The following is a 16220-nucleotide window of genomic DNA, read 5'->3' as shown; positions in this document are numbered from 1 at the left end:
TGTTTCTTTACATGAACTGTTTGCTTTTCACCAAAGGTAATAATTTAATTTTCACTCAAGATCTTGTACACATGTACGTTTAAGAGTTTCCTGCTCACTCACTTGATAATTTAATTAAAATTATAAAATTAAAACTTTCTAAGGCTAATATAAGAAATGGATTTATCGACAGCGTTAATGTAACTGATATTTCAGCATTAAAAAAAAAAAAAAAAAAAAAAACACGTTGACTACAAATCTTTATAAAAAATAGTCTTCATTTAATGTATTGTTGATAACTATTTCTTTTTTTACAGATGACAGAGAGTTAACATAAGTTAAAAAATTATTTGTTAACTATAACTAATAATTTTCCGTATTGCATTTTCGCTATGCAGCAGCTCATACACGAATTCGAAGAAATTACACTAGGTAACTAATACAAGAAAAGAAAAAAATCTCTTTCTTTCAAAAATTGCTTTATTTTAACATTTCATCATGTACATTAAAAACAATATATAATAATAGTGTATAAAAAATCCTCATATAAAACATTTCCAAACAAAAAACATGTAACAAAATACTCTTTGTTTTAGTACAATTAATTTCAATGTCCTTCATTCAAGGAATTTTCCATTAGAACGATAAAAATATTGCAATTCTGAACATATGAAGCACGTACATGCTGAGAAAGATAACCTGTTTTAAAGCTTTTTCATACCCTCATGCAGGTAAGCAGAAGAGAACAAAATGATGAGACAAAAACAAGAGAGGAAATAGAAAGAACGTCATCAAAAACCGGGTGTGCAAAATCGCGTAATTTTACGTCAGAAACTGGGTGCACAAAATACCAGGTCGTCATATTACGTCAAAAACAGGTAGCGTTTAAAAAAATTATTCTTTTTGGGCCAAAAAAGTAGTGCCAAGTACATAACATAAATAAAGATTTATTTACTTATTTTTTACTTACTATTCATTTTGCTGGATTTTAACTTCTAAGGAATTTTTATAGGTGATCGCAACGCCATCTGGGGAGAAGACCGGTTCCGTGCCTTTAGTCCTTCTCCCACCCCCCTCCTCTTCTTTTCAGTTGTATAGGAATGTATTACGATATTTTTCCTTCTCTTAATATTTTTCGTATTAATTGTTAAAAATATTCTTTTAAATTTCCATGATACTTTCTTTTAGAACTATGTTTAATGTAGTTTTTAGTCCCATATAGTTTCCTAACTTATAAGATTTTAATTTATTTGAAAAACAAGACGGAAACTAACGTATTTCCGTCTCCTATGGCTCTCCACACGCTAGTGGTGAAAGTATGCGAAGTGTTGCCATAGTTAGAGAGTTCTGCTCTATGCCACTTGTAGCCCATTTCGATCGCCAATTGTAATTTCACAAAGCATTTTCATAAGCACAAGAGAACAAAAATCAGACTAAAAAAGTATCTCATAAATTTTTAATAATATATTTAAAGGGCTAAAAATAGTGAAATGTCTTGAGCTAGTACCGCTATTTTTTCCTAAGTTTCTGTTGATATTTTTGTAAAAAAAATGAGAGTCTTAGAGGTACCCAACTTTAATCAACTATAGTTTCTTATTGAAAAAAAAATGGGTTTGGGAACAGCTTTATTTATTTTAAATAGATAAGAATATGTCAGAATGAAATGAAAAAAAAAAAAACCATTTGCAAACTGCCTTAAGAGAGCCAGTTTAAAGAAAGGGCAAAAAGTTGGTTTGTAAAATTCGTTTCTGCTTTTCGGTGCACTATGCGTCGAAGCACTAATAGCTATCTAAAAATTAAGATGTTTAAATTGTGATGAAATTATTTGTTTAATTTCAAACTAACTTAAGAGCAGTTATTAAATTATTTTGGCAGGCGTAAGCAGCAATAATCAGAGATCTCTAATAGTTTTTAAGTTGCAAGGGATTTAAATGTAGTAATTGCAATCTTTGACTTTAATCTTGACTTCGACTTTGGCAATCTTTGACTTCTGACACTACTATACAGGAGATACAGGTATTATTTTCGACGTATTTTTTACGCTGAAATCAATGAATTTATAACCTAGTTGATAGAACTTTTAATTTTGATCTTAGAAGAGAGTTTTAAAGATATATAGTTATAGTTTGCACAATACACCACAATTTAACAAATATAAAAAAAAATAGTCTGAATCCATACACATTTCCTTAATCAATAAGACTAATACCATAAAATAAACATAACAATAAAACAAAGATATAGAAAAGCATATACAATTTTTAATCACCTTTTTAGTGTAACATTTACAAGGTATCGAAATAAATCAGATCATTTCTATGAAAAGTAGTGGTTTTAAGATCAAAATCAAACAATTAATGAGATAAAGTATGTACATATATTTTAAGACAACAGAAATAAATTTTTATTTTAAAATATATCTTTTTAATTAAAGGTAACCAACTAGCATAACATTGAGCTAGAAATAAAGTATTGTAGATAAAACGAACTTCAACGAATCCTAAAAATTTTGATTCGTGGATTATAAACGGTATTAAGCTAAACTTAAGTGAAAAAAAATAGAACAGGCAAATTTTTAGCACACTACATCGTATTCAATCTCACAAAATTCAAGAATTCGAAAATTTTTTACAGCATCTTGAGAAAAGTATTGTAGATACTTTATAATATCTTTTCGAACAAACCTCGGTCTTATCTGTAGAGTAAGTGATTAAAACAAAAGTTTTTTTTTACATCATTTTTTATTTGCTGCTTCAGTTGCCTTTGATGATTAATACAAATAAGCAAATACTTGATAGAAATTAGGTATTTAAAAGGAGGCTATTATAATGCTGCTTTTATTGTTAATAATGCTTTTACAAATAAAACAATATATATATATGTATATATATATATATATATATATATATATAAGGACAATAATATATTAATGAAATATATATAAGACAATATATTTTTCATAAAAACCTAGTTCTTAATACACAATTTTAATGTATTAGGAATGTAGAATAATTTCCAAAAAAAAAAAAAAAAAAAAAGAAAGAAACACTTTATCATTTTGAGATTTATCTGTATGTTAAAGCGAATTCATCATAATATATATTTGAATGTTTTATTACAACAAAATATTTTAGGTACATCAAAAAAAAAAATTACATTTAAAAGTAACACATTACTTTAATCTACACTTAGTTTTTATTTTCCCTACTTTGAACATAAGGTAATAATTTACATGGATGTCATTATGTCTCTAGATTAAACCTTCAATATTAAGAAAATTAAATTTTTTTTAAAAATCACACATAACATATTATAAACATACTCTCATGGGTATATTTATAATTTATTACATGTGATTTATTAATAATAAAATATAAATAACAATAAATTATAAACATACTCTTACAAGTATATTGTAAAATTATAAATAAATTTTCTTGGGGGGACTTAAATCAAAAAAAATTTTTTTTTTTAAAAATCAAGTTATTTAAATCACGCCAACTCTGGCTAAGTCACTGAAATAATATTTCTAAAATTATTTGGAACCACGGTTTATTTTGTTTATAATTATGCTTTTGAAAGATGATTCTACAAAAATAAATAATTCAAAATCCACAGTAATTGAAATAAGAAAAAGTCATGCACAAAAAATCAAAACTAAAGGACAAAAGATATTTATTCACTTTAGGAAACTGTAAAAACTTGTTTGCGGTAAATTTTGATTATCATGAGTTAGTCACAAGCAACAGAATCATGCCAAATGATATTGAATAAAGTAATTTTGAAGGAAACTTCTTTATTTTGAAGGTATGAACTTCTAAATAGGTGGTGCCACTTAATATGATAATGAGGAAGTGTAAGAAATAATAAATGAAAAATTGGAATTGTTTACATTTTTCTGAATTGCGTAAGTTTTGAGCATGATTTTGTAGTGCTAATCAATAAAGATTTATTGATTAACTACTTTATCTCCCCTAAGAGGAGCAGGTATTCAGCCAGCGTGAAATATGAGACACATTTCTAACCTTGAAATGAGTTAGTATTAGAATAGCTTTGAACTTTAACCTTTGATGCAGATAGGGCATTATTTTATATATATGCTCTTATTAAAGGAAAAAAGTATTTTCATATTTTTAATTATAAAAAATCGTCTTATAGTTACTAAAAAAATCTGTTAGATTACTGAAATTATATTTGTGATTAAAACATAAAATTTAAACAAAAAGTAATAATTTTTTTTTCATTAATATTAAAAAAATTATCAATAATTGATTTTGTAAATTAAGGAAATTTCTATGACGAGTAATTGTTTTTCTTAATTCGAAATAACTGCTAATTTGAAAAATTATTGTTTCGAAGGAAGCCGTGTTTGGAAGATTTTTCACTTAATGCAGAAAAAGACACTGGTGCTTTAATGCTGTATTTTAATACTATTAATTATTTAAATATTCAATATATATAAATTATTAAACTTAACTGAAAATTAGAAAAGGCACTATTTATGGAAATTCTTGCTCATTACTTCACGGTCTCCCTCATAACCTTTATTTAAGGGGGGGGGGAAACAATAGAAAAATTATTTTCCAGAAATAGTTCTGCAAAATATGATTGTGAAGTTATCCTGCAGGTTTATATTCTCTTAGGGTTGCCACTCAAATCTGGAAAGAAAAAAAATTCCCTGTGTTTTCCCTGTACATATTATACACAATATATTAAGAGGAAACGACAATTACTGTGCTCTAGTGTGAGCTATATTGGGCTAACTATATTTGTTAGCCTTAATTGCTGGAAAAACAGCTGAACATACTTAAATAATGTTATGGTAAATGAAATGGTTTAGAATAGCTGAAATATCATGGTTAAATATTCCATAGATTAAGCTTTGAGAAGTCACCATTTTTTTAAAAGACAAAAATAAGAAACAAAATTGCCTGTATTTTCCAGGTTTTCCCTGTGGAGTGGCAACCCTGCTCAGTGATTCTGAGACAATTTATCACTTTACAAATGTCTCATAATCCTGATCATATATGTAATGCGATTTTTTCAGGAACAGTTTTAAAATATAAAAGACTGCTAAAGTGATGATTGTTTAGTAAAAAGAAATAAGCTCTTAGTAAATTTTATTCAGTAAAAACTTGGCTGCTAATTTCAGAGCATATAGGGATTTTTATTTTTTAACAAGTGCAATTTTATTACTATTTATTTTTTGGCGAAAATGTTTAAATACAACTTCTCTGAGTGCATACCAAAAGCATTGACATCTCAACAATTTAGTGAGTTAAAACAGAATTTTGTAATTTACCAGCGCTGTATCTAACCAAAATGGCATATAAAACCTGACGTAAACAAAACTGAATATCTGTATTTACTTTTAAAATATTTTAACTCAATAGTTACCTAAAGTTTTGTTCATCACTTCTTATAGCTCAATAATTATAAACCTGTACACTATAACGACTCTAGCTTAAAAAATTTGTCAAATAAGAAGAGTTTGAAGATAATTTAATACAACGGTCACTGTATTATGCATCAGATGCAGGGTGTCCAAAAAGTATGGAAACAATAAAATATCTTCAGAAATATCTATAAGATGCACAAGTGGAATATTTTCAAAAAATGCATTAAATGATAGCGAATTTAACCCCAGCCTCATCTTTCAGATGGTGGGCAACTTCAGAATCTTAAAGGAGAAACTTTTTCATTCATTTTATTACAGATTTGGATTTTCCAATTTTTACTCACAGGTTGTTACATTTTGTCTTCCAGATGAAAATTGCAGAATGAAAAAATTGAGCAGTATCATAGTATCAGTATTGAAAAGAAAATGTCAGATCGAAAAAATAAAAATGGCCTGTTCAATACTTTCAAAACGCCATTAAACTTGATAGTTAAGACGTGAGAGACGCCTTAACGCTACGTTGTGAATTATTGAGATTACTATCAGTGATAGCCTTGTTTAAAAATATTTCTCACATCAAATTTTAGATTTTTCCTGGCTGCTTTTAACATAACAGACCATTTTTAGACACTCTGTATACATTATCTGTATAGTATAATACGATTTCAGTATCATTTCCATGCATAGCTACAGTGAATTTTATGTTTATAACGATTAAAATTGATATGAAATTTAATTCTATAAAATCTAGAAAAATATTTCATTTTACTTTAAGTCCAGTTGCAAATCCTGCTTCCAGCACTAATGGAGAAAAAAAATAGTTTCATAAATCAACAAGTTTTTTTCAGCTTCAATATGAATAAGCTCTCAATTCAATTTTTATTAGCATAATATATTGCTTTTTTCTTTTATAAAAAAAAAGTAACTCCTAGTAAATATGTTTTGTAAAACTCTTAATCATTTTATCAAAATAGCATTTAACAGGATTTGCAGCTGGGTTACCATACACATACATAATTGAAACTCAGTATAAAATAAAATATAAAATTTGCATGCTTAACACGTGAGAGAGAAAAATTACAATAAAATTCTAAAGAAAAACCCCTAAATCACATTAAAAAAAATTATCATAGCAACAATTTATTCATAAATCGAAAAAATGAAGCAGGTGCAAAAATGATCAAGCTCCAGGAGTCACAAATTTCAAAGCCTAAAATTTATGTACAAAAATTGTGTTAAAGAAATTGAAACAAATATTTTATTAGTTTGATGGTAGGAAGAAATACAAATTAAATTGTTATGCACAACCTTTTCTTTCTCCGAAAATCAATGATTTATTAATTATTACTTGTGTTAAAAAAATTATCATATTCTTAGTATTTGGACACATTATTTCAATACATCATTTATGGTTTCCTTAAAATGAAAATAAGGCATAAAAAATGTTAAAACAGAAATGACAGATGCTAAGAATTATTATTAGAAAAATATATTACATACTCTATTTATCCATATTAGTTAATTTACAAATTTACAGGCGAAAATTTATTTTAATTGAATTGTGCTTCTTGGAAAAGTAATCCAGCCTTGACATAAACCACTTAATAAGGATAAGTTTTGTATTGTTTCAGCTAAAATGGTATAATTCTTAACACAATTGAGTTAAAGCAACAACCTGACGTCATGAATTAAGATCTATTTTACGGAGTTTAACATGATTTTATATTTACATTTAAACTTTTTTTTCTGACTTAAAGTACACTGACAATTTTTGGTATCGAGTGGATGAATGATGGTATTGTGCGTAAAATGTAAATAATCTAGCTTCTTATGAAAAATTTATCACTTCTAGACTAGACATTCTAGTGGAATATTTAAAAAATACTTCAACTATTTTTTTTCTTTACAATAACTGTTTTAAAGTGATAATTATTGGAGGCCAAAAACATTTTAATGCCTAATGAGGGATTCAGCAAAAATCTAAGCTTTCTTGACAAATATTTAATAATTAACAAATATTTTGAAAGATGCGTGGGATATTTAGCGATTACTTAAATGAGAAATTAATTTTTATTCAATATTTAAGGAGTAGTCGGGCACTTTAAAATTTAAAAACAAAAATTTTGAAATCTAGAAATCTTAATATGTTTGAATAAAAATATTATTCAAAATGATTAAGAGGATAAAAAAATTTAAACAACAAATTAATGTTGCTCAATTTTCTTACATTCAAACATAAATATATATATAAAAATTAATACTTCAAACTATTCCACTTACATACTTAACAAAAAAAAAAGAAATTTTTAAAATTAATAATTACAAACTTCATTTTAAAATCACAAATTCATACCTTTTGTAGAGCATGAATCCAGGCAACTGATTGTTTTCGATTTGGCACATCGGTTAAGCATATTCGTAGTTCTTTCTCCACTTTCATAAAATCAAAAAACCTAATAACAGCGCCGACAATATTTGATAAACCTGAACGAGAAACATAAATTACAAAATCATTTGCATAATGAAATTAAATCTTGGAAATATTAATAATATTTACCTGAATTTCCTGCTGTTCCCAGAACTCGAACGGATACAATATCCGTAAGATACACTGGGTTATGTTGCCACAAGTTTCCTCCATCAAGCATCAATGCCCTAAGATAGAAGGTGCGATGGTAATAAAGAAGAGTAAAAAATTTTATTTAAAAAGTCATATTAATGTATAGTCAAATTTAGATATCTCAAAATTTATCACCATGTAAAAATTCTTAATCTTTGTCAAACAATTGTGCAAAGATCACAAATTTTTGCACACAATTGAGTAAAAATTAACATAAAAAGTAAAATTAACATTATGGGAACAAAACCTTCTTCAGATATAGAGAGATATACAAAAAGTAAAAGTAACATTGAAGGGTCAAAGTTTTGGACCACTTTCCTAACCAATTATTGACAAAGTATATGGGTCAGCCCAGAGTGGGATTAACCCCCATACTTTGTTGATCAGAAATCCAAATCCATCAAAGAAAATGCATGCTTATACAAAGAAAGTACGTTTTTGTGCTTAATTTTGTAACTTAAAATATTGTCTTTGCACCAATTAATTAGCATATTTGAGGTCACCATCTCCATAGAGATTTAGTCATAGAACGTGAAGATTCGGTCGTTAGATCAAAAGTTATTCAAGGTGGTTCCGTTTTTTTTTTTATTCGTTAAATGGACAAGGACAAAAATAAATCTGAACATAAAACAAATTAGTCATGTTTTCCTGCATCCCTTTTAACATGTATTTTAATTTTATATTTCATAACCGTCGTTAAACAGCCGGCCCGATTTTGTGTTCATTACTACCTTGTAATTTTGAACCAATCCAGAAGACAAGGAAACTCCTAGATCAGTACCCCCAAAGGTATGATTTGTAGTAGGAACATGGGGGATTTTGAGACTTGTCTGATTTAATGTGCATCAGTTACCATTTACTACTTACCATTCACCCAGTGCCCTACCAACCAGGCTATCTGGCCCTCCTTTTCCCATAAAGGAAGGAAATTAATTTAATTTCATTATAATGCTTTAGAAAAATTCATTATAATGCATTTTTAACAAGGGATTGATGAAAATTGAGAATCATATGTTTATTTATGGTTTTGTGTCTACTTGTTCTTATTTTATCCTTCACACCTGTTCGCCAACATTTCTCACCATGTATGTTTGAATTTCATGTTAGATAGGATACATAGTTATAAACAGTACAACACCTTGAACAGCAATTTGGTTTTTACATAATAGTAGAAACAATTAGTAAAACAAACATTAATATTGATAAATGAACATTACTGGTGATCCTTTGATAAACAGCACTGAATTGGAATAAGAGTTCCAGAGCCAGTCTCTTCATCTAAGTTAAAATGTGAACCTGGAAAAGAATACTGAGTATTTATATATTTACATCTAATTCATGATAATCCTTGTTTTTATGACCCATTTTTCATCTTAAATAATATTTCATGTTAGATATCGACACCCCTTTAAACTCTACTTTATTTTTTTAAGTAATGCATGAAAAAAAATTCTGGAGGGGCACAAGTTTTATGTTTTCACTACTTTTTAATATTTCTATGCATCTATAGCATCCATATTAGTATTCTACATAAATTTATCCTCCTCCAATTTAACAAGAATCAACAATAAAAAACTAATAGTGAATTTATAAGTATTAGAAGAGCAAGCACAAGATTATTTGAGAAATTTAGATTTTTTTTTTTTGAGATATAAGATATTTTTTCTCTTAGTAACAATTAATTTTTAATAAATTCGTGAATTTTTATCGTTTTAATTGTCTCTTAAATTGATGTCCCTCATTTTCAAATGGTCTTTGTAGTGATTAGATCTTGCCTGTTGATGCGTAAAATAAGCCAATGAGAAATATACTTTAAAAAAAAAAGAATTAACACTACTTACCACTTAATAAAACTTTCAAATGCTTATCATAAAATTCGTTTTCTTTTTTTGTCACTTCAATACACTGATCACATATTCTGACAGGATCTACAAAACACATTCTTTGAAGGGGAAGCTTAGTTTCACAGCAGTTCTTGCAGTAAACATTTCCACAACGCCTACAATGGTGCTAAAAATATAATACCTTCTTTCATTTTTATAATATTTCAGTTTACAGCTACTTATCTAGTCATGAAAAATTATTTTAATTCCTTATTTATTTATTTAATGTTCCATAACTGTTCCGTTTATCCGCCGCTGCACTTACCAATTTTTTTTTTAAAAAAAATGCAAAAAATCAACATATTTTTTTATTTTATTAATAAATATTAGGAACTAAAGCAAAACATAATACACAAGTACTAAGTTGAAATTTTAATTTCTTTATGAGTAAAAAAATATTTAATTTATCATCAGTTTATTATCCTTAATTATCTCGAGCAAAAACGAAAAAAGTTGAATATTAGTCTTTGTATAGGTTCACATCTTTATAATCTGAAAAAACATCTGCATTACTTTCACTTTTGCTCGCAAACGCCATTTTTTTTAAAACTCTTTTTTACTATGTAAATTCATCAACCATCGTATATACAATTGTACAAAACACGTCTGCAGTCCTGCAAATAGCAAAACTCCCAAACAAATATTGGCAAATTTCCAATCACAGCAGATTATTATTATTATTTGTGTTGCTTCTGGCTTAATAAAAACGTGATAAAACAAAATGTATTGATGAATTCTGCTATGCCCGAGTTTACTCGAGATAATAAATATTTGCAATATATACAGATCCGTGTTAACTTTGGATAATCAGGGAGGCGGCTAAGGATAAAGCATTCCCAATGATAATTGGGGGAGGGGGACATTTGAAAATAAGAATTTTATTAAATTTTTTATATCTCAAAAAACCATTGTTTTCTCTTTTTAAAATATTATACAGTACAGAACCCATTATCCGGAAATCAGAAAACCGGAATACCAAAAAACCGGAACGAAATTCGATAAATTTTCTCGCCATTTAAAAAAAAAATAAAAAATTTCCTCATATGATTTTACGATTTTTCTTTCATTTTTAAAAGATGTTTACCTTACCATCATTTTGGAAATAATCATTAGTGTATTACTTCATCTTTTTTTCTTCTGTTTTAGATTATTTCCAAATATTTTTTATTTAGTTGGGTTTAACAATAAAAAAAAAAAACGGTTTTTTGTAGCGATTCAGAAAACCGGAAAAATCAGTTATCCGGAATAGCGATGGTCCCGACCGTTCCGGATAATCGGTTTCCTACTGTATCTTAAAAGAAAAACCCTGTTTCTATATTTCATATGATGTGTCATAGGAAAATTTCAAACCATTATCATAAAATGCATAATAATCATAAAATTATGTTCTTCTGTGTAATAGCTCTTCCATTTTATTAGATCAATGACTCTCAATCTTCTTTTTTTAAAATTTAAGAATACCCCAGCTTTTTTTTCCTTCCTGTTTCTTTTCGTCCTTGTTTTCAAAGTAAATCATTAAAAACTCTTTTTAAATAAAAAAAATATCAACCATTGTTATTTTTATCACATAATCATGATTTAGGGTTTGGGTACAATAGACCTGAGGTCGATGTGCAATGCTCTTTGGAACTGCCCAAACTATAAGTCTATCTTTATAAGGTTATCATTTGTTACGTTTATTATGTAGGCCTCCATTTTCTGATTTTCAGTAATTTTTTTTTGTTCAAATTCCATAACTAGAAGAAAAATTCTTCATTTGTTTTGTATAAAATACTTAATTGGTGTTTAAGTGTTTGGTAATTTGGTTCCTTGATAATTTGATATTTTGCACTAAATTTTGGAATTTTTCTATTTCCCATTTTTTTTTCTATGCAAGGATGAAAATTACGAAACTGATCCTGTTTTGTTTATAAAAAGCTATAAAAAAAAAAACAGAATAAAATTTTGGATGCTGAGAAAAAGATGATGACTAAAAAATTATTTTTATGGATTTATTTCAAACTTTAGAAAACTGTAATATAATTGTAGTAGATCTACATGCCATTCTTGACAAAATTGTTATGTTATGAGGTTCAAAAATTTTAAATTTCATATAGAGTGTTCAAGGGAAGTAATTGGGTGAAATTAGAATATTACATTTGCTTTCTTTCCTTCCTTTTTATTGCCAAGAATTTCATGAATATGTGAAAACAAGCAAATTGACTGAGCTACAGTTCTCTTTTTCTTTTTTCAAAAATTAGCTTTCAGGTACCTAAAATTCTCTCAAAACGCAAATTATCTTTCTCTGAGCCAAAAAATCACCTTATCAAACCTCTTGAATACCTTAACAACTGAGAAATATGCAAAGTTTCATGCTAATGTGGACTGTCATACGTGGAACGAATTAAGCAAACACTCAAACATAGACCGAAAGCAATGTATGAACTCCACCATTCATACATTGCAAAAGGTTGCTGAACAGGTAACCATAAGTTTGATTTTTCTTTACCTCATATTAGTATTCAGACATATCATTTCATGTGTTGACCTGGCAATTTGGGAGAGTTTCTACGTCATCGAAAACAAAAACTCTATAATTAACATACCATATATGTCTAACATTTGGTAATCATTAATTTTGTAATCTTTTTTCCTATTATATTTCAACTGAATATTTATATCTTTTAGTATGATGTTGGAATAAATCATCTCTGTTTTTATGATTCCTCTCTTTGATCTTACAGTGCCATTGTGACAGCGAAACGCGTTTTTAATAAATGTCTACCATTTGGGATTTTAAATGCCGCTTTCAAGGAAATTTAATTTCACCACAAAAAATTACTCCCATAATTAAAACCATATAATTTTATAGTATTGAACTTATGAAACAGTTTTAAAATTGTTAAGTACTCTTTCATTGACCATTAAAGATTTCAATTTTTTTTTAATGGTATTAGTGTTGTCAAATGATACACTATCATAAAAAGCTTGTTAACAACAACAAAAACATCGAGAAAACAAAATTAATTTTTTAAAAATAAAACCCAAGAAAAATAGAGAACTTTATAAAACCGAGGGAACAACTATATATATTTTTTTATAAAACCCGAAAAAAGGAAGAAAGAGCACTCAAAAAAGCCCTCATTGGAATTTTATTTGGGCGTCCTAGAATCTAAAGGAAATCTTAGTTTTCATTAACTTAATAAACATTAACATTTCCGATTAAATCTTTAAGTTAAATAACTTATATAGATTCGGGATAGTAATTAACTGAGTAAAACTAAAGTAGCTCAAACTTAACTTACAAAAAAATAAATAAATAAAAACTTCGAATTTCTGAGCAAACATTAAAAAAATTTAGCATCATAAGGTAAGAACTTGCTACTTTTAATCATATCTGTAATTGGATAGCTTCTGAATTTGTCTGAAAAGTATCACAAGTGCATAGAATTTTAACTTTAGGTAAAAAAATAAATGAAGAAATATTTAAAAGATGAAAATAAAATAAAATGGTTGTGTGTGGACGCTATGTAGTAAATTTGTAACACAAATTTTTAGCAGTTGGTTGCTACAATATCACACAAAATATAACATAATGCAGGAAATAAAGAAAAATTACAAAACATATCTTACTCTCCGGTTTAAGAAATCAAATTTGACATGACACTTTCCACATGATGGTGACTAAAAAGATACAAAATAATATATTAAAGAAGTAAATTACAGATGCAGTGTACAGGTATAATATTCACTAAAAGAGGATATCTAGAATTTTCATATAAAGTAAATTTCATAAACTCCTAGTTAAAGTAAGTTTCCATATAGATGAAACACAATAATCACCTTCAAAAACATTGTTAGGGTTTTCACAGCATGAAAATTTAATTTTTACATTTGAAGTGAAGCTTCAAATGTAAAACTCAACTCAATCAAAGTTGAATAGGTGTACCCATTAAGGGTTACACCAATGTAATAAAAGATCTTTCTAAAAATAATTACTAAGTTCTTATGGGAATCAATGAAGTAAGGGAATAGGAAACACCTAGTTTATGTCGAAATTCAGTTACATATTGTTTTATTTTAAAAAGTTAGATTGATAGGTCATGATTTCGATTAGTAGCATGGTTTCGACTAGTAGCTAAAAATATTAGTAACAAAACCAACGGTAATACTAGTATTTTTTTTAAAAGTGGTGTTACATTTTCTAATACAAAAAAATGACACAAAATGGTTACTGAGTGATTAAATGTTAGATATTTATGCTAATATAAAACCTCTGATAACACTATTTTAAGCTATTTTCATGCCACAAGATATGTATAAAATATTTACAAATGAAAGAGATGCCAAGTATAAATTTTAGTTCTAATATTTTTAAATAAAATATACAAGAATTTTTATATATAAATGTGATTGATGATTTGTTGAAACTTCTGGACTTTAAATTTCGGGAAACTTTCGGTTTCCAGAGCACAATTCCCCCTGAATTTGGCACATCTGACATAATACAAAATTTTTAAACTACTTCAGGTATAAAATTTCTGTTTTATCGCTGAGATAAGCTAGCATAAAATAACTATCATAGTACAAGAGGAAAAAAAGAATATTTCTTATAATTTATTGAAGCATTATCCCTTTATTTCTTTATCATTATATGTATTACGCAATATATGTATGATCATAATCAATTTAGATATATTTTTCTTACGTGGCACCACAAACACGGTATCTCTAAACTCGATATGGGCAAACTCGATATTGGCTATTATGTTAGGTTGTCTTAAGTAATAAATTTAGTAGTGTTGAATAGTTAGTTACCTATACATAAAGTATTAATTTAGAATAATATATTAGAGTTTTGTATTTTTATAGAAATAAAAAACTTAGTTATGAAATAATTATTTTATTTTATTTTTGTTCCAAAATCGATGAAAAAATAAACATAACTGGTGCTATTGTGCTGCATACTGTTGCACCAATTAAAGGCGATGGAGCTAGCCTTTGCTGAGCAATAGCAATCAAATGTTAAACTAGTTGCCCCCGGCCACCGACTGAGCCACCTTTTTTAATTTAAAAAAAAAAAATTAAGTATTTCGCGATTTAAAATTGCATATTCTAAGATATAGAATATATGTAGTATAAGTTCATAGTGTATTTCATTTGCCATTTACAAATTTGCATTTTCAAATGTTCAGCACTTTGGGGTATTTTTTCCAATTTGACGAAAATGGACGAAAAATTAATAAAATATTTTTAAAATATATTTAAAAAAAAAATTATTAAACAGATGGAAAAAAAAATAATAAAGAGATAATCTCTTCATGAGCTCTCACAATTATATTCGCAAGAAATCCTGAGGAATTAATCTTGTTCCATAATCATGATGATAATATTAATTTAAATTTTTTGGATTTAAGTATTAAAAAAAGAAGAAAATATCTGTGTTGTTGATTTATACGATAAAAGAAATGAATTTAATTTTAATATAAATAAACTAATTACTTGAAATTCTATTGCTTCGAAAAACATTTATTTAAAAATCATTATTAAGCAAATGAATAGGATTAAAAGAATAGTTAGTAATGTATATTTATCCAAAAAACAAATCGACAAACTCTATCAAAATTTGATAAAAAAAACAATGGATACCCAACTAATGTAAAGTTCTATATAAAATCATTGAGTTAATTGTTATTATTATTAATAAACTTCTGCTGGCAATCTTATTACAAAAATATTTTAGATTATTCTTAAAAGATTCCTGTACGTGTAGGTTCATTTGAATTCCCTACTCGCTTTATGGATAGATGTTTTGTTCTGTATTTTATTTTATTTACTCAATTTTTTTACAGAATAATCTGTTTTTTCCTGTAAGAGCTGGGCTTAAATTAACAGTTATTTGACGATTTTTACCTCGATCGAAAGCACCTTATTCGGTAAAAAAGTTATGTAGAGCGCACAATGAAAAAATCAATGTACATTAGGAGATAAAAAAGAAATAAAGCATTGAAGAAAGTGAACATGATCTGAACTACATAACTATATATTGATACACTGAAATTGTAAAAAGATTATTACTTCTGAGTCAGGAACCCAAAAAGGTTCTCCAATTTCGAACGGACTAGATCGCTCATTTTCAATACTAACAACACGTAAACCACTTCGACTTCTAACAAGTCTTTTACGATTATCCAGACTTTGGTAAGACATTTTATTTCACCATATGCTAGCAAATAAAATAATAAAAAAAACTTAACAAAAATTACTGAAACGTCAAAACATACACACAGAAATCAACAAAAACACACCCACTGCTCAGATTTGTAAATAAACATAGGAAATAGCGGTTTCGATTAAAACA

At 27.3% G+C, this 16220-nt stretch overlaps 1 protein-coding gene across 1 annotated transcript; it reads right to left on the bottom strand.

Moving 5' to 3' along the window:
- Positions 1-4903: 4903 nt before the first annotated feature.
- On the bottom strand, positions 4904-16194 carry LOC107438965 (zinc finger FYVE domain-containing protein 21). The gene is made up of 7 exons (XM_016051397.4): positions 15938-16194; positions 13493-13543; positions 9839-10007; positions 9215-9293; positions 7935-8032; positions 7731-7861; positions 4904-6587 (listed from the first exon to the last, which is right to left on the bottom strand). Exons 1-7 carry the CDS (start codon positions 16067-16069, stop codon positions 6558-6560), a joined length of 690 nt encoding a protein of 229 aa, XP_015906883.1. The 5' UTR covers positions 16070-16194; the 3' UTR covers positions 4904-6557.
- Between the last annotated feature and the right edge of the window lie 26 nt (positions 16195-16220).

Source organism: Parasteatoda tepidariorum, chromosome 6 (assembly GCF_982258835.1).
Source record: "Parasteatoda tepidariorum strain Cologne lab strain chromosome 6, Ptep-v5.0, whole genome shotgun sequence".
In the NCBI taxonomy this organism is placed as follows: Eukaryota; Metazoa; Arthropoda; class Arachnida; order Araneae; family Theridiidae; genus Parasteatoda; species Parasteatoda tepidariorum.
The sequence above is the reverse complement of the archived record's forward strand: the minus strand, read 5'-3'. Positions and strand labels throughout refer to the sequence as shown.